At 37.2% G+C, this 24,561-nt stretch overlaps 3 protein-coding genes and 1 long non-coding RNA gene across 6 annotated transcripts in view; 2 read left to right on the top strand and 2 right to left on the bottom strand.

The window, feature by feature from the left end:
* Window positions 1-12,399, bottom strand: part of LOC109054039 (ADAMTS-like protein 2) — a 29,873-nt gene extending 17,474 nt beyond the window's left edge. The window contains exons 1-2 of the mRNA XM_042724726.1: window positions 12,261-12,399; window positions 11,924-12,071 (exon numbers count right to left, since the gene is read on the bottom strand). The gene's annotated coding sequence lies outside the window, so the exon portion shown is untranslated. The remainder of the gene's footprint in view (window positions 1-11,923; window positions 12,072-12,260) is intronic.
* LOC109054023 (protein myomaker-like) lies at window positions 1,957-6,590 on the top strand. 3 transcript variants are annotated; one of them, XR_006154884.1, is made up of 6 exons: window positions 1,957-2,862; window positions 3,824-3,938; window positions 4,158-4,306; window positions 4,482-4,598; window positions 4,719-4,943; window positions 5,855-6,590. XR_006154884.1 is itself a non-coding variant. In XM_019071341.2 (6 exons), the coding sequence occupies exons 1-5, from the start codon at window positions 2,728-2,730 to the stop codon at window positions 4,863-4,865; spliced, it is 663 nt and encodes a 220-aa protein (XP_018926886.1). In that variant the 5' UTR covers window positions 1,960-2,727; the 3' UTR covers window positions 4,866-4,896; window positions 5,855-6,590. The 3 variants fall into 3 exon arrangements, 2 of the variants coding, with proteins under 2 accessions (XP_018926886.1, XP_018926885.2); XM_019071341.2 differs by having other exon boundaries at window positions 1,960-2,862; window positions 4,719-4,896; XM_019071340.2 differs by having other exon boundaries at window positions 1,962-2,862; window positions 4,719-4,859.
* Window positions 12,400-13,117: 718 nt separating the features above from the next.
* LOC122137372 lies at window positions 13,118-13,741 on the bottom strand. Its single transcript, XR_006154803.1, has 3 exons — window positions 13,511-13,741; window positions 13,306-13,424; window positions 13,118-13,230 (listed from the first exon to the last, which is right to left on the bottom strand). It is a non-coding gene; the product is annotated as an uncharacterized LOC122137372 (long non-coding RNA).
* Window positions 13,742-16,049: 2,308 nt separating this feature from the next.
* On the top strand, window positions 16,050-21,805 carry LOC109062877 (solute carrier family 2, facilitated glucose transporter member 8-like). The gene is made up of 10 exons (XM_042724725.1): window positions 16,050-16,366; window positions 16,686-16,848; window positions 17,058-17,264; window positions 18,093-18,192; window positions 18,769-18,980; window positions 19,184-19,333; window positions 19,420-19,528; window positions 19,901-20,074; window positions 20,592-20,737; window positions 20,824-21,805. The coding sequence occupies exons 1-10, from the start codon at window positions 16,281-16,283 to the stop codon at window positions 20,968-20,970; spliced, it is 1,494 nt and encodes a 497-aa protein (XP_042580659.1). The 5' UTR covers window positions 16,050-16,280; the 3' UTR covers window positions 20,971-21,805.
* Window positions 21,806-24,561: the final 2,756 nt, after the last annotated feature.

The raw sequence follows: 24,561 nt of genomic DNA, 5'->3' as shown, positions 1-24,561 counted from the left end.
GCGCAAATGTTTTGTAGTTGCAAAGTATTGTTTTCAAAGAAAAAGGGCTAAATAACCTAATGTCATCCATGGCAATATCTCATTGCATCATTAAAAAGTTTGTGCTTTGTACAAAGCATTTTTTTTTTAGTTTATTCATTTTTATTTATTTATTTATTCATTCTTGTCAACTGATCATATATCATGTTGTTCCCTAACAGTTGAGCGTTGTACATATAAGCAGATGCTAATAAAGTCACTGATAAAGAAAAAAAAACTACCTCAGTTTAAATCATGTGAACCAAAATATCTATGGATGTCACTGCCTGAAATACAATTTTTGGAAGGTGAAACCTTTATTATAAATGAAGGAAAATGACACAGTACACTCTTAAAATTAAAGGTGCTTCATGATGCCATGGAAGAATTATAAAATAACTTTTAAGAACCTTCATTATCTGAAGAACCTTTCTGTTTCACAAAAGGTTCTTTGTGTCCAGAGAAAGTTTTTCAGATTATAAAATGGTAAGAAAGAGATGGTTCTTTAAAGAAACTTTGACTGAATGATTCTTTGTGGAACCAAAAATGGTTCTTCTATAGCATCGCTTGAAGAAACTTTCGAAGCACCTTTATTTTTTAGAGTGTATAACAGGTTTAAACAGAAAGTACAGATACAAAGAAATAATCTGTATTTGCTTTTTCTCATTTTCAAGGGAAAAAAAAACATGATATTTTAATTTCACATAAATAGGTAAAAGTACATTTTTCATTACATTTATGAGTTATTTTGGGACTATGTTTAAAATGGACAATGCTGCAGAAAACTGTAAACGTCTGGAAGAAACTGTTGAGAAAGTAAACTGCTGATCAGTAAAAGAAAAGCTTCCTTTATTGTTTTCCAGAAAGTGAATAATGATAATTTTCTCAGGCTCTCATTTCAGTCAGTTGATAAAGATAATATACAGATTTTTAAGTCAACAGTGAATCCATTCTAAAATTCATATGCCTTAGACCAGAGATTCTGGGATTCAGATGGCTGTATTAATATAACGATCCAGCAAATGAGTTTGTGCCAGAATGTCACTAAAAAGCCTACAACTCTGGAACCTAAAAAATGGGTTGCATACCAAAAAAAAAAAAGTTAAGAAAACATGCATTTAATAAACTTTATGACTGTGAACTAACTTGACTAAGGCCGATTTCAGTAGCTGTGCCACACAAGAATGTGGCCACAGTGAGATGGACGATTGAAAGCAGGGATGTTGCACTTTCAGCACATGACCCCAAATGTGACTCCTCATTCCTTAGCCATTCTAGGACAGTGACTGGTCAAGAAAGTGGACTCGTCTCTAAGTATCTGAGGTTTGCAATCTTTCTGTAATCTCACGTTACAGTCATTTATAGAATGTTGGGCGTGAGGAACACTCAGCACACTGCACCCTTTGTGTTCCTCTCGCAGGTGCAACAGCTGAGAGAAGAACAGCTGTGATTGACCGGCCACAAAGTCCATAGCAAGACTCTCCCTCATGCTCAAAATAACAAAATAAGGACTTTCCTAGCTGTTGTGGACTGTGTGAAGTCTTAATTAGCAAGTCGTTAAAGCCACATCAAAAAAGCCACAGGATACTGAAATAAGACAATGGACGTGTCTTTGCGTTATGTAGGTTAAATCGTCCCATTGCAATGCAAGAACACCAGCATTTACAGTTCATCTTGCTGTCATTTAAAGTGCTAAATTTCAAAAACAATAGTTTAAATTGGAGAAACACTAAGTCACATCTGTTTCCTTTTTTCATTTGGATTGGACGTGTCATTGACATCTGTTTTTATTTCTTTTCTGCCATTTACTCTGAATTAAATGGAGGCTTATGCACAAGTTTCTGTAGACTAAATACGGACATTTCAGATGCATAAAATAAGAGATTTAAAAGATATAAAATACATATTTTGACCACATGAAATATGACCAGTACAAAGTGAGAATTTGTTCTTGGGTTCCCTTCACTCGTTTAATAGGCTCCTGGTCTATCAGTACATCTGGTATGGGTCTACGCAAGACTCACTGGTCTCTAACACAACATCTCAAGCCTACACCTCACCTTAACCATTCGCATTTTTCTACCCTCAGAACCACATTCACGTCAAACACAGATTTGCAATGACGCATACAGGTGCTTTCGCGAGGCCAATGTCAATAACCCAAAAGAGACAGTTGTTTCTATAGCCACTGCTGAGGATCGATTCACCCATGAGAAACTCAGTGTCTGAGACTCAACACATCGCAGCCCAGACTGACCAGTATAAGAAAAATACATTTCAAAGAATTCTCTGTACGCCCAAGGGCACCCAAGGACTTTTTTTTTTTTTTTTTTTTTTTTTTTTGTGGAAACACTTTGACTCAGCATTAATTGACTCCATAGATTGTGAAGTTCACCATGAATGGCTTCACTTTTGTCCCGCTGCTGCTGTTCTACAATCCCAAACATGTGTGACAGAAGCGTGCCATGTGATTGCAGGCCTCTCCCAGTCCTCACGCAGACAGCTGCTGTCCTGATGACAGTGCACATACAGACCCCTCTGAGCCATTTAAACTTTAAAGATCCTCCAGAGGAGGTTGTGAGTGTATGAGAGTCGCCCCTTCAGTCTTTCTTTCGGTCGCTTCAAGACCTGGCGGTTTGAAACAAGCAGACAGTCTCTTAAGTCCTTCCAAGTTTTCCAGAAATCCTGAGGGCTTATATTTGAGTCACAATGGGAGCGTTTATCGCCAAGATGTTGCTGCCCACCATCAGCAGTTTGGTGTTCCTGCCTGCAGCCAGTGTTGCCACCAAGAGGGGTTTCCACATGGAGGCCATGGTCTATTTCTTCACAATGTTCTTTGTAGCGGTAAGAGAATAGAGGCTTTTTATAAATGTTACAGACATGTGGAGAAATATACAATACTACGCTCTTCATCTTTACAGCTTGTGTGTCTCTTATTAGTATTGATATACTTGTGTCTAAGGGGCCATTTACACAGAAAATGGTCTTGCCTTTAAAAAACAGAATATAGTAAAAATGGAACAAAGACAGGGTCTAGAGACATGTTTTTAAAAGTAGAACTTCTTTTAACCTGAAGTGCCTCTTTACAATTGTCCAACTGAGTTTACATAGGGGAAAAAAGCTACATAGACATACTAGGTGTGATATTTTAATTTTAACTGAAGTAAAATCTGGGATTGGTTAATTGATTGATTGATAATATGCAATATACTATGGTATATAATACTTTCTTGGGCCATTCACAATAAACATTATTGTGTTAAAAAAGCAGCAAGACAGCGAAATGGTCAAAAATTTGCAAATTTAAATTTAAAAAAGGCACAAAAAAAAAACAACTAAATATGATAGGTAAGATGTTTTAATTTCAATTAAAGCAAAAGTGTCTCTAAGTGTATCTATTCACTTATTTTATATATTTTTTATATAATATTTTATATTACATTTAATCCTAGATATATATGCTGCTCATGTACGAGACTCTAAAAAAGCTATGAGACGTGGCACAATTGTCAAAGATGCATAGGAACATGATAAACATTTTGTGTGAACTGGTCCTAAATTCTCAACTCATTAGAAAACAACTAATGAAAAAAAAAACGTTTACAAACTCAGGCTACTGTAATTTGTTCAGTCTGAAAGCATTACTGAAGGCAAAAAGGTCTTCTTCATAAATTTTTCCAGACAAGAACGCGGAAAGTTTCATCTAATCTATCTTAGAGCCTTTTAAATTTACATTTATGTTCTCAGCCGGAAACTTTCTATCATGGTGACTTAGCAGTCATGTGTTTTCTCCATTTGTGCTCAGATTTACCATGCATGTGATGGTCCAGGCTTGTCCATTCTCTGTTTCATGAAGTATGAGATCCTGGAGTACTTCAGCGTGTATGGCACAGCTATCTCCATGTGGGTCACGCTACTAGGTGAGCAAATACCAATAGCATCTCTGTATCCTCATGGCGAGCAAATCTCAATCATGTTCTGTGAAAGTATGACATAGATATGCACTCCCACACAGGTCAAACAGCCAAGCAAAGTGATTTAAAATAGGCTACTATTTTTCGTGAGCAGTGTGACAAGTGTTTATAACTTGCATTCCACTGTGTCATGTAAAGAATATGTGTCCATTTGCTCTTATCTAGCACTGGGAGATTTTGATGAACCCAAGAGGTCTTCGCTCACCATGTTTGGGGTGTTAACATCAGCTGTGAGAATCTACCAGGACCGCTTAGGCTACGGCATCTACTCCGGCCCCATTGGAACAGCTGTCTTTATGATAACAGTCAAATGGGTGAGTTTGAGAGACATCAGATGCTGTTTTTACGGTGCGTTTAAGAGCAGCGCTCCAAATTAACTTGACGAGGAACTGTATTTTGCTCATATTGACAACATGGAAACTCAAACTTTTATTATCTACCACAAATGCATTCACAAGGTTTTACAATATTGTTTTTGCTTTGCTCCAGTTACAAAAAATGAAGGAAAAAAAAGGCCTTTATCCAGACAAAAGTGTTTACACTCAACAAGTGGGGCCAGGGTTCTGCTTCGGTGCTCTTGCTTTGATGCTTCGCTTCTATTTCGAGGTAAAAATATAAATGTGCAGCTCTTAAACGGCTACTACAACTGGAGGAACACATTACACAGTTTGTCAGAAAAGCATGTTTGCATAACTGCGGTAATGACTTGCTCATTTACTCCTGCAGGAGTGGGACTACGCTTATGTCCACAGTTTCTACCATGTGTCACTGGCTGTGTCCTTCATTCTGCTGCTCCCCAAGAAGAACCGTTATGCCGGGACGGGACGTAACGCAGCCAAACTCAAATGCTACACCCTCTGTTGCTGTGTATGATGCATCTTTTTATCTGAGCGAAGCTGTAGAGGTGATCCTCACCCTGAAAGCCACTTTAAGATGACAAACAGTCTCATAGTGAGCATTTAAAGGGATTGTTCACCCAAAATAAGAATTGTCATTATTCTCTGTCATGTCATCCCAAACCTGTACGACTTTGTTCTTCTGTGGAACAAAAAAGGTGACTTTTTTTAGTGTGGAGCTGATTGCTCTTTTTCATGTGAATGAAGCAAGTGGGGACTGGATCTATCAAGCTTGAAAAATTATATAAAACCCCTATATAAAGCAATCCATACAACTCATAAACCTTTTGGAGAAACAGACCATAATAAGTTGTTTTTTCGCTAAAAGTCTTCATACTCATCCTAGCTCTCCTTGGCCTGTTGTCAAGAACTCATAAGAGAAGCTGCAATATCTGAATGTCAGAAAAATTATTTTGAGTCAGATCTTTTCAGTGAATCACTTGATTCAGTTCACAAGACTGAATGATTCAGCCAGGAATTGTACTTGGCTTTCAATGATTAGTTTATAGCAGTTATCAGTTCAATGGAAAGGATTCACTTATAGCAGTTATCAATTCTCCAGAACTCATCTGGTCTGTTTTAGATTATTATAGGAATTTTGTAATATTATTAATGTTATAATCTCCTTCACTTACACTTTTTCATACAACTTCAGAAGATTTGGAATATAGTGTTTGAGTCGTATGGGCCACTTTTATGGTACTTTAATAGTTTTGCAATACTTAATACTTTATAATAGACTTTTTAGTTAAGTATCAGCTTAAAAGTCTCAGTCCTCATTTATTGCAATTACACTAAGCTACCAGTACGTTTTTTCTTCAGCAGAAGAAAAGAAAGTCAAACAGGTTTGGAACAACATGAGGGTGATTAAATGATGACAGAATTGTCATTTTTGGGTGAATTATACCCTTAACTTTCCAGAGATTGTCCATCATGTTAATCACACTCCTTCTCTCAACTTCACAGCCTCAGATGAAGGAAAAAGCACGGACTATCTGGACTACTCCTCAAAAACCCTGGATGCGGACCTGTGGTCCTGGCCTGCCATTAAACAAATCCCAGCCACGCACCATGTAATGCAAGAAACTGTGTCTGTTAACAGCACTCTGAAAGTGACAACAGTTATACGACCTCCCAGCAGGCCAAAAATGCCTTGGACAACTTATTTGCAAGGATAGCATAATGCCCGATTGACGTCAAAATCACTAAAAAGGTAGTGAAACATGCATTTAAAGACACATGGCAAGATAAGGATTGTGACAGCGAAGAATCTCTGTCACAGGAGAGTTCATCTGAAAAGAAAAGAGAAATAACCAAGACTGGATTTGACTCATCAAACCCAGCTGGAAAGTTTATGAGTCACAAAAAAACAGCAGACGCATTATCTATCCAAAATGAATAAACTGTCTTTCAAAGGTTCCTCAGTAGGGACCACTTGTCTATGTCCGTTTAAGAGACGGTAAAAGAGGCCATTTAATTCTTTATATTCGTCTGTTTGTGCCAGACAGGTCAGACATCATCTGGGTACAACTAAACTCTACACTAAACCTATAAAGAAGCAAACAAACAGTTCGTTATAGCTGAGGATTGAGGGAGGATACATTTTTTAGTTTTTATGTAAATAAATATATTTATTTATTACACTGTTTAGTTTTATGTATCAGTTGTCGTTTTTCATTTTGAAATAAAATAGTTTTTCAGGATTTATTGTAGTATTTATTTTGAACACACTGTGTTTGTGTACATTCAAGGAAAATTAACTGTTATATTACGATGTTGAAGAAAGAAAAATCTTGGGGTTTTTTTCAAACTTCACTGAATTTCAGACTTCAGTCCATTTAAGTCAGTCCATCTGCACACTCCTAACACTCTCCAAAAATTACAAACACACGTGGCATGTTTTAGACCAGGGGTTCCCAAACTTTTAAACCCGCGACCCCCATGATAAATGCGCTGCTGCCCCCCCCCCACCCCCCCCCCCCCCCCCCAACAACCCCTTTTTTTGGAGCCTCCAAACACCTTTAACTTTAGCAAACAGCGGGATACGTTGTGTTGCTGCGCGTGATGTACGTACGTAACTTGATTGTGATTGACGCTGACGTAATCTCGTAATGTCTGGGACAAAATTACAAATTGAATATGCATATATGTATATATATATATATATATATATATATATATATATATATATATATATATATATATATATATATATATTATAGGCCTATTTTTTTATTTGTATCAGACTTTTCTGCAAACACCATTTAACAAGTATTGAATTTACCCTTTCACACGTAAATTTAAAATATTCTGGCTGACCCCCCAGCGTGAGTTTTTCAAGGCGATCGTTATTTAGATGTGCCACTTTATGGTTTCCATGGTGACGCGTCATTGCTTGTCACGTGACACACCGCAGAAACAACAGAGCTGAATGAATGATGATCTGCTTTTATGTCATTTTTCCTTTTTTATTCAAAATATTCACAAATGTGTTAGATATGGCATGAAATAGCTGATATTCCGATTTTCAAATATATGCAAGTGGAAGTGTTTTGTTGTTTAAACACCTTTATAACGATCGCGTTAGTTGAGCTGTATGCGCGACGGCATCTTAGTTTGTGCCGCAGACGCAGTTCAGAGAATCGGATCTGTTGGATTTACAACACGTGAATTCATCCACTTCTCCCGAAATACATAAAAGTAAGTGGATGGTGAACTGGGAGAATAATAGAGTAAACTTTAAAGTTACTTACACAATGTGTATCTGATATGCATAAAACGTGTCTAATTATAATGGAAAGGATTATTATTGCCTCTTCCTTTGACATCAGTGTGTATTTTACAAACTCATAAATGTATTGTTTTTTTTTAGTACTTATATGTCTGAAACCTAAAATAAACATTATGTGGTTGAAAACACTGAAAAGTTGTGATGACAGCTCTGAGCGCGCCTGTCTCTGGCTCAGCGCCAGCCAACGTGCGAGAGCACATTTGAATTTCACGTCATGCACTGACCGGTGTGATCGTACACTCCAGGGACCAGCCTAGACTGATCACACCGGTGTGATCGTACGTGCGAAAGGCTTAAATTAATTGCAACAAAAATATATAGCGCCTATATATTTTTTCCACTTTTTTTATAGAAATCATCTCGCGACCCCTGCGCCGGGGTCCCACGACCCCCCGGGGGGTCGCGACCCCCACTTTGGGAACCACTGTTTTAGACAAAACAGTCTCCCAGCAAACGTGAATGAAATTTTGGTCTGCAAAGACTTCTTTGACTAGAGGCCAGGCCGCCAGCTCCTGTGCCCAGAGAAAGGTGTTTTTGTCTGGGGGGGAAGCTGGCAACTCGTGACTCTCCTGGCTGTCTGTCCTAATCTGCTAAAAAGTGTAACCTTACGCTTTTATTACACCAGTGTGAAGCACTTTTGGGCGTCTTTGACCACTGTCTGTTTAAAACCACTTTGTTTGTGGTCTCCCCCCACACACACACACACACACACTGTCTGAGGAAACTCCACCAAGCCCCACCACCGTGAGGTTCATTCGAAAGCAAACGTACCTAGACTGCTGGCTGGCAGCATGAAAACCCGTCTGCCACAGCCCTCTTCCACTTCTCAGCCTCTTTTTTGTTTTTGATGTAATTTATATAAAACAAGAAGATCAACTTCCTTCTTCCTCAGACATGTTCTTTGGTGTCAAATGTCAAACTTAGTGCACTTCTTAAAAACTAGAACCTTCCTGTACTTGCCATTATGGACATATAGATGAAGTGAATAAAAAGCTAATGATAATTATATGTTAATTCCTAAATGAGCTTCATGCTAAAAATATGAATATATGCACTGAAACAAATATGATACTCTTGACAAACATAGTCTATTTTGTTCACACACACACACACACACACACACATTTATTTCCAGCAAACCCAATAATGTGACAAAGCACATACGCAAGCATGCAAACACGTCTTAGTCATCAAGACATCACAATATATGTTCATGCAATATTGATAGGTTCAAATGTTTCATTGTTTAGAGAAAGAATGAAACCTACACTACTGAAGCACAAAGGTTTCATAAAACTAACATCATGAAAATGAGTTGTATACACATCAGACCTGCCCTCTGGAGGCATGAGGCCTCGCAGTGCCCTGGAGACAAACATGAGCTCATCTGCTTTATGCATACAAATGATGACAAATAAACAAAACACCATGTGACAATCCTAAACTTGTATTGTTGCATGTAACAGCATGTAAACTTCTTCAAGAAAAAACTACCTCTGTTCTAAAACACCCGCCTGATTTTTTAAGTCAACCCAAACATCTTAAATAGCTGGTTTTAGATATGCTTGATAAGAGTTGAAAATGAATAACTGTCTTAACCACCTTCAACCTAGGTTAAGTTTGACATGAAATACTAGCATACTGTTTAATGCACAATTTATACAAAAATTTTCAAAAGCATACTGATTCAAATACTTATTGTTTTAAAAAAAAAAGCATGTGAAACGGTATGCATTATGCTATGATGTATATTTCAAAGTTGCTTGTGTAGTGCAGTCAACATCATCTAGTCTAATTTTGTGTAAAAATGTCTAAATCTAGGCAGTAAAAGGAATGGTTCACCCAAAAACAAAAATGTACTCACCATCAGGCCATGATGGATTTGTTTCTTACAAACATGCAGCTTTTTGCTTCACAAGACATTAATTTAAGGACGAGTTGTGTGAATTACTTTGGACTGTCATTCTGACGGCACCCATTCACTGCAGAGGATCCACTGCTGAGCAAGTGATGAAGAGCTTAATTTCTTTAAGTCTGTTCAGATGAAGAAACAAACTCAACTACATCTTTGTTGGCCAGAGGTCGAGTACATTTTCAGCAAATGTAAATTTTGGGGTTCTTTTAAGAAGGACAAGTTATTGTGGGTAACAACACTTCTGGTTCATGTGTCACACTGGAAATGTCAGGTCAAGTCAGACATTTCCAATGTGTTTTGGGACACAAAACGCCACACCATGTGTTCTGGTTGTACACTAAACTGAAATGTAGGCTGAAATACAGTACATGACTTTTGTACATTTATGTATTTTTTATTTTTTTCCCCTTGATTTACAGTTAAAGCTGTCAGTAGACAAAAACTCCATTAAACAGTTTTAAAAGCTGTGAGCTGGCAAAAATGAAATGGATCTAGGACTTTTATACACTGCGTGCCATTGTCAAGACTGTAAGTCTATCCCTCACAGCCTCATTTTAATCCGTGTTAAAATCAATAAGGCGTCTAAAATGATTAAGATCTAATGTGATGATAATAACTGAGTGTTACTTCAAATCGTCAACAAAGATAAGCTGTAAGTCAAGTGAAGATTATAAATCACCACACAGCTGAGCGAATGCCTTCTTCGCAGTCTACATAACCGTAGACTGGACTGAATGGTCAGTTACAGAAATTAAAGGCTTTATTTCATGTATGTTTTCTTTTTGCACAAGGACAATAAATGTCAGAAAATGACGTCTGATTGTTCCATTGTTGCAATGCCAAAAAATCTCAGGCTGTCTCCTCTAGGGGCTGAAAACATGTGTTTCACTATTAGCAAGGGAGTGTAAACGTCTGTGATAAAAGTCTGGGATCAGCTGCCAGTGGTGTTTTTATACTGTTCTCTTTTCTCGCTCACTTTCTCAGCTGTTTCCCCAGCTGCTGAGGACCTCTGAGCAGCAACAGCTGCTATGAACAAAACAACTCCCACAGCATTAAAGCAAGGAATTGACTCAATCAAATATAATGCCAAAACCATCTCTAACCTTCAAAGAAATATAATCCATAATTCATATATTCATCTCATTTCAAAACTTTATGCAAAACTCTTTTTTTTTAAATTTGAATTTTTTTTTATGTTCAGTCTCCCATGTTTGAACTCCAGTGTTCTTCAAAATGTCTTTGTTTGTTTTTCCACAGAAGAAAGAAAGCCATACAGGTTCAGAAAGTGACTAAATGATGACAAAATGTTCCTGTTTGAAATATCCCTTTAAGTCTAAAACCCAAAGTATTAAGGGAATTACAGATTAACCAGTCACCAGAATCGCTGAGACTAATTCATACCAGTGAGCCTTCAACAACTGAGCCCAAAGCCGCCACACATACGGCCATTCCCGAGTGCTAGGCTCTTCACATACGGGGTGGAGAAGGGCCAGACGGGGCCCATCATAGTGCAGGGGCTGCCTCTGCTGCAGGGCTCTTTTCACAGCTTGATTCAACTGACACCATAAACAGAAGAGATTCATGTCACAAGTTAAAAGATTTAGCCTTTCCGAGAAAACACACACATTTAACTGGGAATGAAATCATAAAAAATGAAAGAAATATAACTGGAGCAAATAATTTGTTATTTATTCCACACATTTTTACATTGGACTGAAAGTTGTTGTTTGAAAAATTAGTTTTGAATGTAATATAAACAAGGTAAGTTTATATGGAAAATATTTTTTGCCCATTTTTAAACCAAATTTGAACTTCAGTAGAGAATAATCCCGCACTTTCAAGAAGTGAAGCCATTTCAAACTGTGCTAAGTTTATTTAAAAAATTTTTTTTCTGTAGTACTAAATTAGCACTTTTAAATAATTTCTTCCGGATGAGGTAATAGCTTTTCTAAGAAGACTGGAAAAATGGGGCTTTGCCTTTACGGTTAAAGATTAAAATATACAACAGTCATTTCAAATATTAATAATTTGTATTATCAGTTTTAAACTGCTAAACACTACCTTGGGAAATAAAAACAAAAATATATTACTGATTCCAAAAATTTCAATGATCATGTCTCATGTCTTCAATGACTTTGGCGTGCATATGATATGCACGTGTTTGGCATGCATATAATATCACACACACCCCAAATAGAAAAAGAAACTCATGGTTTTTATATGCACTTTCATGAGATGGGGTTGTAATGTGGCTCTCTATCACTGTATTGGTCAGTATTTAAAACACCAATAGCAAACAATTTTATGTGTAGATCTGGCACATGTCTACCTGTTGTTTTCTCTTGACTAGCTTGCATTGCACCTCTCTTGAAGTGATGCATGGCTTCATCATCTGCTCTGAACCATCGTCAGCCTGTAACTTCTGTGAGGATGTTTGTGACTGACTCTCCTCCTTGGCAAGGGCCATCCTGCCAATCCTAGCAGAAGGAATGGAGCTCTTAAAACTTAAAATGAACTACATATAAAATCAGCTCTTAAAGCTGATTCCTAGCAATAAACCTACATTCACACAATCTAGCATAAAACCTTCTGAAGATAAGAGAACCCAGGCATCTCTTCAATCAAACTAAACCACAGTGAGTTTATTCATCCGCATGCTCACAAACCTTGACACGTTGGAGACTGCTAGTTTGAAAGCCTGAATCTTTGCTGTCAGCTGGGTTTTGACTGAGTGTGCAGTGGCACAGGACATAATATCTGTCAAGGAGCATCCTGGGAGCAGACTTGACAGCAAAGGCAACACCTAAAATGAGATTTAGGAATGATAAACTGCATTTAAAGATGGCCTTTTTTCCATCTAAAACAACTAAATAAAGTTTTATACACTTGCTATTCTTAAAGTCATTATTTTAATCATTAATCATTTTCTGATTACACTTTTTTGTAATTATAATATTTATAAATGGGTCTGTACATAACAATTTATAGCCATTTTTCCTCACATGGTGGGTTTTTGGCATCATAAACAAGTTTTAAAACCTTAATCTTGGACATTTTATCCATATTTGATTAGGAGCATTTACCATAGTTTGGAAATGTAACACAGAGAGACTTGCCTGATCATTGGTGGGCTCCAAGATAAGGACTCTGATGGCATCCATCCTGGCCTCCTCCATTTTGGCCACTTTGCTATAAGCTTTGGCTCGATTCTCATAGTAATTAACTTCACCAGGGTTGTACCTTATAGCAACAGAAAACTTGTCTGCTGCTTCCTGGTAGTTCCTGGAACAAAACACATTTCTAAAATAATATCAAGAGGCACAAGGTAAAGAAATATGTTTAAAACTTCATACTTAACCACATAGTTTAAACCTACTTTTCTTCAGATTTTCTCTGTATAATTTTGAGTGATGTGAAAAAACCAAGCCATTTAAGAATTTCGAATTCAATGAACTCTGATTATTTTTCAGAGAAATATCACCATCTTTATGCCACTTTTAGCCCAACACACATTCACCTCTTTATTTCTCAGTCCACACCTCCTCTGTTGATGAACAGCTCACTTGCGTCTCTCTGTTTCTCTATGGTCTTGTTCAGCAGCATGATGGCTTCACTGTACAGATTCCAGGAGAAGCACTGAATGGCAAAATCATTGTATGTTTGTATGGTGTTTATTTTCCCCAGTGCATCTGAAAGCTCTCCCTTCAATACCTTATCAACAGATGCCTGATGGGAATCATCCGCTGCTTCCTTCAGCCTCTTCAGCAGTGCCTGTGCCTCTGGACAGCACGGTTTCAGCCTGACCTCAAGTCAAGATAGCACAAAGTCATCTGAGGAGACACGCAGCCCTCTTACCTGTTTATTACAGTCACTTGTAAGGAAATGTTTTTCTGAAGGCTGTGAATGATGGTCTGACCTGATTGAGCTGGTGGTGAAGGCGAGCTCTTAGAGTGAAGAGGTCTGCTGACTGGCCGTCCGTCTCCAGCCAATTATTGACCAACCGAAGACAGTCAGAGTAACAGCCAAGAGCGGACAGACATGCCAAACTATGAATATACAAAAATTATGGAAAATTATGATCTCATGGTATTCACGGTAGCCCAAAACTTTTTTTGGACACTTTTTAACACTTAGGCCTACGTCACACTTAAAAATGCCTGTATTGTATTGCATTGGATCCAAAATATTAAACCAAGTGTCATGAGCAACATAACTAAATGACTAACTGCACTTTTCTAGCCAATATCTTTTAACAGTTTAAGACTGTTGAGGGTTATTTTTACCCTGTTTAGACATTTACGCAGTTTACTGCAACCTGACTTTTCAGCCTTTTTCAGATTTGTGTCATAGTTATCCACAAACATTTTAATCATGATCTGAATATATGATATTGTTAATCACCCGGCGCTAATTTGGACTATTTATAGAATGTGCTTGGGTGTCTAAATATGTTTTTTGTTAATTTTTAATAATATATATATATATATGTGTGTGTGTGTGTGTGTGTGTGTGTGTGTGTGTGTGTGTGTGTGTGTGTGTGTGTGTGTGTGTGTGTGTGTGTGTATTTCAATAATGTAGTTCTTTAATTAAATTCTTAAATTATTTTTCATGAAAAGTGTGAGTGATACTGAGCTATATTTGAAATTATATTTCTTAAAAAAATAAATGCTACTTTAAACATACACATTTTAAAATGTGGCTTGATTGTCCAAATCCATTTTGAGTTAGCTTTTATTCTGTAATAACTTCGGAGTTATGTCAATAATATGTTGCCTTAAATTCAATCCTGCACATACAATGGAAATAAAAATAAAAAAAGAGAGCAAGTAGCGCCACCCAGTGGTATTTTATGCATGATGTTAGTTTAGCTAGTGGTTCAGACACATGTAGACTTCAAATCTCTTTGAAGGGCACTTAAATATCTGGTACAGTCTGCACTGACCTTCTGATGGGATATGGCTGAAAGGAGGGTTAGAGTTCTGCAGCTTTTGTGAAAGACTCTAGAGCCTCCAGAAACTTCCCTAAATCAAAACAACACTGGCCCTATAAGGTCAGTTAGAATTTACACAAATATGTGGTCATTAACAATAAATAACAGCAGAGGACCATATGTGATAAATTCATGCACATTTTATTGCAGAGAAAATTGTGCATTTAAACTATGCAAATAAATACTAATAAAATGGCCATTAGGTAAAGATCAAAAGGGCAAAAATAAAGAAAAAACAACAACAGTCAATAATTCTAATGACATTTTGTCTGCAAACTTACTGTTTTATAAATGTATTAATGAATGGATACATTTCAAAACACAAACAGCAAAGGCGACACATAGACTGTAATTTTAAAGCTCATAATCTGATTTCTGTCATCTGTGAATAAATGAATTGTACCTGCAGGTGATAGATGAAGGCAAGTTGTTGAGGGTAGGCCTCAGTTTGGGGATCAAGGCAGGCGTGTTTGTCATCTAGTGCTGCAGATTGGAAGTCACACAGCTGAAGATATGCTTCTGCTCGCTGGACACAAAACTCAGTCTGCAGGTGGGGAGAATATAAAATCAGATTAATATTTAGAGCCAAATAATAATGGAGTACATATACAATCCATAGCCTGACCTTAAACTGACCTCCACCTGATGCGGCTGGAGTAGAATGGCCTTTGAGAAACATGACACAGCCTTGTCAAAGTGAGACTGTGACATGGCACCAGCACCTGCTTCATAACTAGACACATGTGCACATGTGTAAATATGCTTCTCAGTTAGACTCTGTAGTATTGTTTATTAAACATCTGTTCACTTACTGTTTCTCCTTCTTTTCTTTTATCATGCGCTCCCAATATCCAGTTTCTTTTTCTGGAAAATTTGAAATACAGATTTTTGTATAAATAAATTAATATATTGGAATACATATTATTTCCTAGTTCTGCTCGCTTGAATGACATGACTAGAAATGATTCTTACTCCTAGGAACACATGGACATTTTCAACTGCATGAAAATGTACTAAACTATTTCATCTAATCTCTGTATGACTCTCTCTCTCTCTCTCTCTCTCTCTCTCTCTCTCTCTCTCTCTCTCTCTCTCTCTCTCTCTCTCTCTCTCACTCACTCACACACACACACACACGTTGCACACATGTAATATACAGACCTCGGCACAGCAAACAGGTGGATTCATATTGACAACAGAGTTGCATAAGTACAAGTTTAAGTTTATAAAAACACTTAAAGAAAATTATTTCCCACAACCAAAACAAATCAACAAACAATGCAGACCCTGAAACTAAAAGCACTTTTGAAAACATTTAGTAACTTTTTAGAGCAAAGTAACAATTTTATAAAATGATTTTAAAAACACAGTGTTAGATAAAATGTTTTTTAAAAATAGGCAATACATATTTTGTGTGCATTCTTGTACGCAAGCACAAAGAAATAATAACGGACTTTTAGTTTGAAATCGCAACGATTGGTCAGCAGGTGTGTGTGTTACTGTCAGCTGACAACACCGGTTAAGTGTATGAAGCGATTTTCCTCGGGATGCTGAAAAACAAATCCTGTGATACTTCGCTGGCTGAACTTGTGTATGTTTTGTCAGTTGTAATGTATGACATAACTGCACAGTTTGTCGGTGGCGCTTATCTGTGAAGTGCTTGATAATTTGATCACCGTTTGCGAGAGGAGACACTATGGATGATTGTGAGGAGACCAGACCACTGCTGGTCAACGATGAGCACACAGACGAGGACAGATCAGAGCAGGACTCCTATCTGGAGTGAGTCTGACTTTATGCTCACTTTTATGCAACTTATAATGTATTTACATGCTCCTCCATGGTGCTTCAAAGAACATTGTGTATATCCACAAAAAAAAAAAAAAAAAACTATGGGACTAACGTTATTTGTTAGTTGTGTAATCACATATTATTGGCACTGAAAATGTTATTCACTCCGTGATTTGTTTAAAGTCAACGAAGAATGAGTTGACAATGACTTAACATACAGTACAGTGTTCCTGTACTCATGGAAACCTGTTAAACAAGAATGGTAACCATATCCATAGCTGATCTGTGTGTAACTACTTTTGCTCGACAGTAAAGTTAAGAATGGGAAGCTGTACATTGCTACATTCGCAGCAGTTCTGGGACCCCTGAGTTTTGGGTTTGTCCTGGGTTACAGCTCTCCTGCCATACCTGAACTCAGCAAAATCCAAGACCCAAGACTGCAGCTCAGCACAGAGGAAGCTTCCTGGTTTGGGGTATGTGAACGCTTTGAATCCTGTTTTTGTTTTGTTTTTTTCTTCAGGAAAATGCTTAGAATTTTTAGTTCCTCAGAACTTACAATGTCATCAGTGTCTGAGTTGGAGGATTTTTAAATACCAAAATCCAAATCTAGTTGTCTGTGTATAAAAAGTTTAGCAAAGATGCTGATGTCAAAGGAACAACATTATGATTTTCTGTCTTGTAGTCCGTGGTGACCATTGGTGCAGCTCTTGGGGGTCTCCTTGGAGGATGGATTGTCGAGAAGATTGGACGAAAATTGAGCCTTATGTTTTGTGCATTACCCTTCATCTGTGGGTTTACCATCATTATCGCTGCTCAGAACCACTGGATGTTATATGTGGGCAGAGTGCTCACTGGTCTGGCCAGTGGAGTGACTTCTCTTGTTGTACCTGTAAGTATTACCAGTGTATTGCCGGAAGTAAAAATCCCATTCTTTTTCTCTATAAGGGGAATTGATTTTTAACAATAAATTCTAAACCTTTAGACCTTCTGTGAGCAGTGAGATTGTATTTGCTTTTGTTGAAACCATCAGTCTGCATTATTTGATTTTTTTTATTTTTTTTTATTCAGCAAAATTCCTGGTAAAAACACGATTCTGCAAAGAAATCTCCAACAGTCAGAATCATGGGCTCTTTAGCATCCACCTGCTTGCATGAAGCACAGCAGATGACATAACAGTGACAGTCTCCTTATGCTCCTAAACTCCTGAAATATTTGTGTGTGTGTGTGTGTGTGTGTGTGTGTGTGTGTGTGTGTGTGTGTGTGTGTGTGTATATTGCAATAAGCTTAAAATATATTGTTTCTATATATATATTCAACACCTTTAAATGAATGAGTTTTATATTTTTCCATAATTTAATTGGGTTATGTCATACGCAGTGCTTTGCAGTAATGTAGTTTGTCATCTCATTACAGTCGTTAATTTTACAGTCTTGTATCTTTTGACCAATTTTCTAAATTTATTTTGCTTCAAATCTAATTTTGTCATTGTTATTCACTTCATAGTTGGTTGGTTTGGTTCCTTTCATGACTTATAATCTTTCTACAAAGTTTTTAAATATCCTGTGGGGGAAAAAAATGGGAAAAATGCTCTCAGAAACTATTGTTGTTATTGTAGAACTGCAGACCGCAGTTAACAATTGAAATCATATGAACCGTTTTTTATCAAATGTAATTCAATAGAACGTTATCCATTTGACTTTGTTCTCCATTTTTGCAGCTCTACATCTCTGAAACGGCTCATGAGCGTGTTAGGGGAACCATGGGCTCTTGCGTGCAACTTATGGTTGTGATAGGCATTATGGGAGCCTATATAACAGGTATTAGCCCTCATTTTAAACTTGTGACTGAATTGTGACACAAGTTATGACACTTTAGTGCCTTTGAGAATAAATAGAGCTGTTCTGCTCTCAGTTAGCTTTATAAGATGTTTGTTAATGTTTAATCAGAGGACACATTTCAACCTTTAATTACAGTGAGATCTCACACGTACTGTATACTGTCTCTTTTCCAATGCATCCCTGAATTCCAGTACTTCATTTGTTCTTTGAAATCAGCTCAGATTTGTGTGAATGTCTCCCTAATTTGTGCTGGCGAGAATCCTTATGAAAGACTTTCAGTTTTCCATTAATGGCTAGGTCAAGTTAGCTCAGGAAAGTCCCTCTTAAACATACACAGAGCGTGCATTGTGCACTGCTCTATCTGGGCTGTGTTTACATGAAGAGTATAAAAAACCTGACCCATTCTGTGTGATCAGTAGTAGTATACTCTATACCATAAAAGTACCTCCAGTAATTTATAGTAGTATTTATACAATGACATGAGGGTGAGTAAATGATAACAGAATTCATTTTGTGGCAAACTATCACTTTAAATAATGCATTTTTTTTTTTAAGGTTTGTTCCTGGACTGGCGATGGTTAGCAGTTGCATCCTCTATCCCTCCCACACTAATGCTGGTGTGTATGTGCTTCATGCCGGAGACGCCACGATTCCTGCTCTCCCAAGGGAAAAGGAGAGAGGCAGAGGAGGCCCTGCGCTTCCTCAGGGGTCCTGATGCCCCGACAGAGTGGGAGTGTGCTAGAATAGAAGAGGCCTACAAAAATGAAGTTAGACATCACAAATTTCTCATTTCACATCTCAAAGTTCAAAGGTCTCAGTTTTAATATTACATGTTGAGCTGCAGTTCAAGGTTAAAGTCAATGTGAAATCTCTAATATAACATTTTTGAGTGATCTGGATATTCAATGATGAAGCAATTCTGTGTACAACTGTATACAAGTCACTAGGGTTGACATTTGATTGATTACAGGAGCAAAGCTTCAGTCTGGCGGATCTAAAGGACCCTGGTGTCTTTAAGCCTTTAGGCATAGGCATTATGATGATGCTTCTCCAGCAATTAACCGGCATTAATGCCATTATGTTTTACGCAGAGACAATCTTCGAGCAGGCCCATTTCAAAGTGAGTTTTGTTGATGAACTTAATTTATTCATTCAGCTTTATTTATGCTAAATGCACATTGTAATGTTCTTTATTTTCCACCACAGAGCAGCGATGTGGCCACTGTTATTGTTGCAGCCACACAGGTGGTCTTCACTGCAATTGCTGCTGCCATCATGGACAAGGCTGGGCGAAAAATTCTCCTCATCTTGTCTGGTAGCAACATCATTAATAAACTGATATATTTGCATGGTAACACTTTACTTAAAGCCTTTATGTATAATGCATTATAAAAGTAGTTTTAATGCATTAATTATGCTTTGTAATGCTCCTTATAATGCATTGTACAATCTTAAGACTAATTTTAACCCCAATTAAAACATTATAACACTTATCAATTCATTGTTACACTATGCATTTTAAATTTGGTTATAATTATTTACGACAACATATAATGGATTACAACGCACATTATGAATCATTTTAACGCATTATACATAAAGGCTTTAAGTGAAGTGTTACCATTTGCACTACTGTTTTTGGTAAAAACTTAAAATGGATTGTCCTTAATTTTGTGTCCCCTCACAGGTGTCACCATGTGTGTTAGTGAAGCAGTGTTTGGAGTTTATTTCAAGTTGACTGTGAATCATAATAACTCCTCACTGGCAAGTCTACTAACAGACGCCCAGGGTTCTCTAGCAGAGCAGCCTCCTACAGACCTGGCCTGGCTGGCTGTGGGAAGCATGGGCCTTTTCATTGCAGGTTAGATGAAATGTATTTCACTGGAACTTACCATAGAACAAGAAGTATTTAGCAGTCATTATTCAACTAAATTTAGTTCAAATATAAAGAAATGCATACTGACTTAAAGATAAAGCAAAATATACAGTGATGTCTAGTTTTCACTATGTTGCTGTACTTGAGGTTTTGTCCAGTTCCTATTTTTTTGTGAAATATCAAGTTCAGTCATGAAACTTTCATGCATGACATAAGCTGATTGGCCTCTGCTGATTCTGCATCCAATGTTCAACATTTAAATAATCTGGTTCAGTGTTCATTGTAAACTATATCTTACATGTTCACAGCAGCGTGGCTTTGCATTTATTGGCAGTAACAAGCCAGTACTTGCTCTGCAGTAATAGCAGGAGCATATTTCGCAGATTTATTCCACCAAGACCAAATACATTATCATATCGATTAACATGCTAAAACTATTCCAAAATATGCATAAATGGGTCAGTAAATGGACTGCAGACTATCATACATGTGTGTTAATCAGGTTTTGCTCTTGGTTGGGGTCCTACTCCTTGGCTGGTGATGTCCGAGATTTTTCCTACCCGAGTGAGGGGATTGGGCAGTGCTCTGTGTGTGCTTACCAACTGGACCTGTGCCTTCATTGTCACCAAGACCTTCCAGAACCTCATGGTGAGCTGATGGTCATGTATTTTCCCCAGAAACTCTCTAGGTTTAACAAAAAGATTTAATATAGGATCAATAATGTTTCTTTTTAGGATGCCATATCCAGTGCAGGGACGTTCTGGATGTTCTCTGGGCTCTGTGCTCTCAATGTCATCTTCACTGCTATTTTTGTCCCTGAGACCAAAGGCAAGACTCTGGAGGAGATTCAAGCCCGTTTTAAGGGGTCTTATCAGCGCTAGACAAGTTTTTTTTTCCTTAGTGGCAATACCAACATTTTAAACAAACTACTTGCAATGGTAAAATATTGTGCAAAATAATGTAAATGTTCTCTGATCAAATATGTGTTTAATACTTTCTTAATGTGATTTGTCATTGAATTAGCACAAATAGTGGCTGATGTGACATGGTTTCAGGGAGTGTTCACAAGTTTTTAATATGACTGTTTTTTTTTTTTTTTTGTTTTGTTTTTTTTTTTTACTGTTATGGTTGATGCTAAAAATGAGACACGATGTAAAATCATTTTAACTTATTTGCAGGTCATAGGAAATCAGTTTTTTGAAAAAGGTCTGAATATAATGTGCATTAACACCTATTCCTTTGACATATTCAAAGTTTATATAAGATTCGTTAGTTTGCAGTTTCTCAGCAATTTCCTCTGCATCAAGACAGTAGCTTGGGTTACAATTTAATTAGAATCATCAAATCTCAATCTCAAAAAGATTACAATATGAAATGTTGAATTTAAAATGCATGGTTACTTAAGAACTTTATTGTTTGCTTTTTTCAGAAAGTGAGCAAAATTAAACTGAAGTCTCAAAGGTGAAGTCATACTGTATGTTGAATTATGGTACTGAGTCAGAAAAGTATTACGCATTGTTTTGTAATAATGACAGGGATGATGAATTATGTGCCAAATGAAGTGATATACCAAGTACAAGTTTATTAAAATGAATTTTGTAAAACTGTATTTCATATATGCTGATGAATAGGCTTACAGAAAAAATGAACAATTCCAACATTCTAAATGTATATCACGTGTCTATTATTTTTCATAATAAATTACTTTTGTCAAAATTTGTGCCATCTGTTACTAGATAATGGTTATAAATATAAATAAATAGCTAGCTGCTGTATTTAATTTCAAGTTCCCTTCAGTGGAAATGGAAATGAAATATAGCAGCATGCAGCAATTAAGGGGCCAAGCACAGCAGAGAATGAGGAGCAAGCATGGCAGGGAGGATAAGACCAAAGGCAACAATGAGTCTTAAGGATATTTTATGGTGATTTTACTTAAACTGGCTGAAAAATCATTAATTCAATCATTATTAATGATTTAATGGTTTATCAATTTTTACCAATAGGTGGCAGAGGAAAAACTGTTTCTAAGCTATTAGAATTTTTAATTTCGTTATTAATGGTTAATTACTTTTGGCCAATAGATGGAGTTGGTATCAAATTAATGTGATCTGAACAGTGTGAGGTGATAATGACACAAAGATTGATGTCAGTATGCCAAAGCTTTGCAGAGATGCAGTTTGGCATCATGCCATCAATATACAAAAATATTTTGTCTATCAACATGAAATCCAAAACATTTTGTCGGCACAATCTGAAGAAGAATTTGAAGCCGAATTTGGTGAAAATCAGACAAGATCTTTAAAGGGGTCATCGGATGCCCATTTTCCACAACTTGATATGATTCATTAGGTTCTTAATGAAAAGTCTATAACATACTGTAGCGTTCTCAGACAAGGACAAGGCGTTTTGATGAACGAAGGGGTGTTTATTTGGGCTGTTGTCGGCCACAACCCATGCCGTACACACCGTGACTTCTAAGAGAACTGCACTTGAACCAGCGAGGCACTCTTCAGTCCCCTCCTTCTCTCTGTTTCCCCTTACACACACACAGGGGCGGAGCCTCTTTTCACATCCAACGCAACATCCAATAACTGTTCGCAACACAAAAATGAATAAAGTGCAACATTAACATTAAGCACATTGTTATCTACAACACAACAACATTTTGAACATGCTACAATACTTTGGTTAAAATTTCTCAATGGTAGTGTAAAAAACACCCTTTTTACCTTGTCAAAAACAGCTCTTTTAGAGCAAGCTGTTTTGTTGCATTTTGCTTTAAATGCTAATGAGCTCTACTCACCCCGCCCCTCTCTTCTGGGGTGATGAGCAGACTGTAAACTTTAGTCGCCTTTAGCCGAACATAGACGAAATGAAAACGAAAGTAACGTTAATCCACTCCATCTTCAGCAGCTGTGGAAGATTTTTATTATTCAAAATATGAATTAATCAAGTATAATCAGTGTGAATATAACCATTTATGTATCAAGTTATTCTACTCGTATAGTCATGTATTTGCCTGTGTGTAGAGGCCTGCATGCTCAGATGTCAGGAGTAAATGATTGCTATGTTCATTATTAAATCAAAAAACAAAACACCTCAATCTCTTAATTGGAGACATTCTTGTCTTCCCCTGCACCGGAGTCAACACAATGGCAGACAGCTTACAGCTCACTCAGGGCGGGTCTAAGGTAAGATGGCCTTATCAATCAAGTATCATGGGAGGGGCCTGTGCAGAACTATGTCATTCTGCCAGGAATCTCAAAACAGCCTGATTTGAGAAAGGGGATTTAAAAATAGCAATAAAAAAAAAAAAAAAAAACACTGGGTGGATTTTTATCAGTATAGGGTGGATGTGTACACACACTTCCAACACACATTTATGTTCAAAAACATGTTAAAGTGAATTTTGCATTAGATTACCCCTTAAAAAAAATCAAAACGGCAGACAGGAAGTTCAGGCAACTATGGCTAAATTGGTATCTATGTTCTTGGCATGACCTAAGGAATATATTGAGACCAGTTTCTTTACGATAAGCTAATTTAATCAAAAGTTACTAGTGTTTTTTGGAAATTTCATTGTAACTTTTGACTACAAGGTGGCACTGTCCCAAAACTTTTTGAGTACCGTCAGTTCATGGTGCCGAGGAAACTTATCGAGTTTCATAACAATACACCAATGCATTCATAAAATACAACATTTGCCTGACGTCCAAAATGGCTGACATGGGAAAATTCATTAGACTCAGAATGTCACACCAAATCTAAAGAGACCAGTCTTGTGATTTTTGTCCAAACCGTTCAGAAGTTATAAGCAAAACACACAACAAATTTGGTTTGAAAATGCTAAACCATTACGGAGATATAGCCTCAAGTCCATGGTGCATTCTTCATCAAATTCGTTCACATGTTAATTGAGAACAGTTTGACTAATCAACTTGAATTCCATAATTTTTTGCCAGCCCAGTCTGAAGATAATGTGAGACAATTTTAATGAAAATCAGACAAACCATCTTGCGCAATTTTGCGTAGATGCAAAAATGCAGAGCAGGGGGGCGCAAGGAATGGGATTGGGAACCGTTGTGCTAGGGTGTTCGCAAGCATTCTCATAGCTTCATAAAATTACAGTTGAACCACTGATGTCACAAGGACCGTTTTTCCAATATTCTTACTGCATTTCTGTGCCTTGACAGTGGTAAATCCCTTGCTTTCTATGGAGGGTCAGAAAGCTCTCTCTTAATTTGTGTTCCGAAAACAAACTAAGGTCTTACAGATTTGGAACAGCTTGAGGTTGAGTAATTATTAACAGAATGTTGATTTTTGGGTGAACTATCCCTTTAATGTTGAGATTGTCCTCTATCTGTGTGATCTGTATCTGAAATGTGCAAATTTCATAACTTTTCTGCAAGTGGTTCTATGGGCTGCCATAGACTCCCAGTGTGGAATAATAAGAAGAAGAAGAACACCAACAC

The sequence above is a fragment of the Cyprinus carpio genome, chromosome B5 (genome assembly GCF_018340385.1).
Source record: "Cyprinus carpio isolate SPL01 chromosome B5, ASM1834038v1, whole genome shotgun sequence".
Lineage (NCBI taxonomy): Eukaryota > Metazoa > Chordata > Actinopteri > Cypriniformes > Cyprinidae > Cyprinus > Cyprinus carpio.
This window is presented reverse-complemented; position numbering and strand designations above follow the sequence as displayed.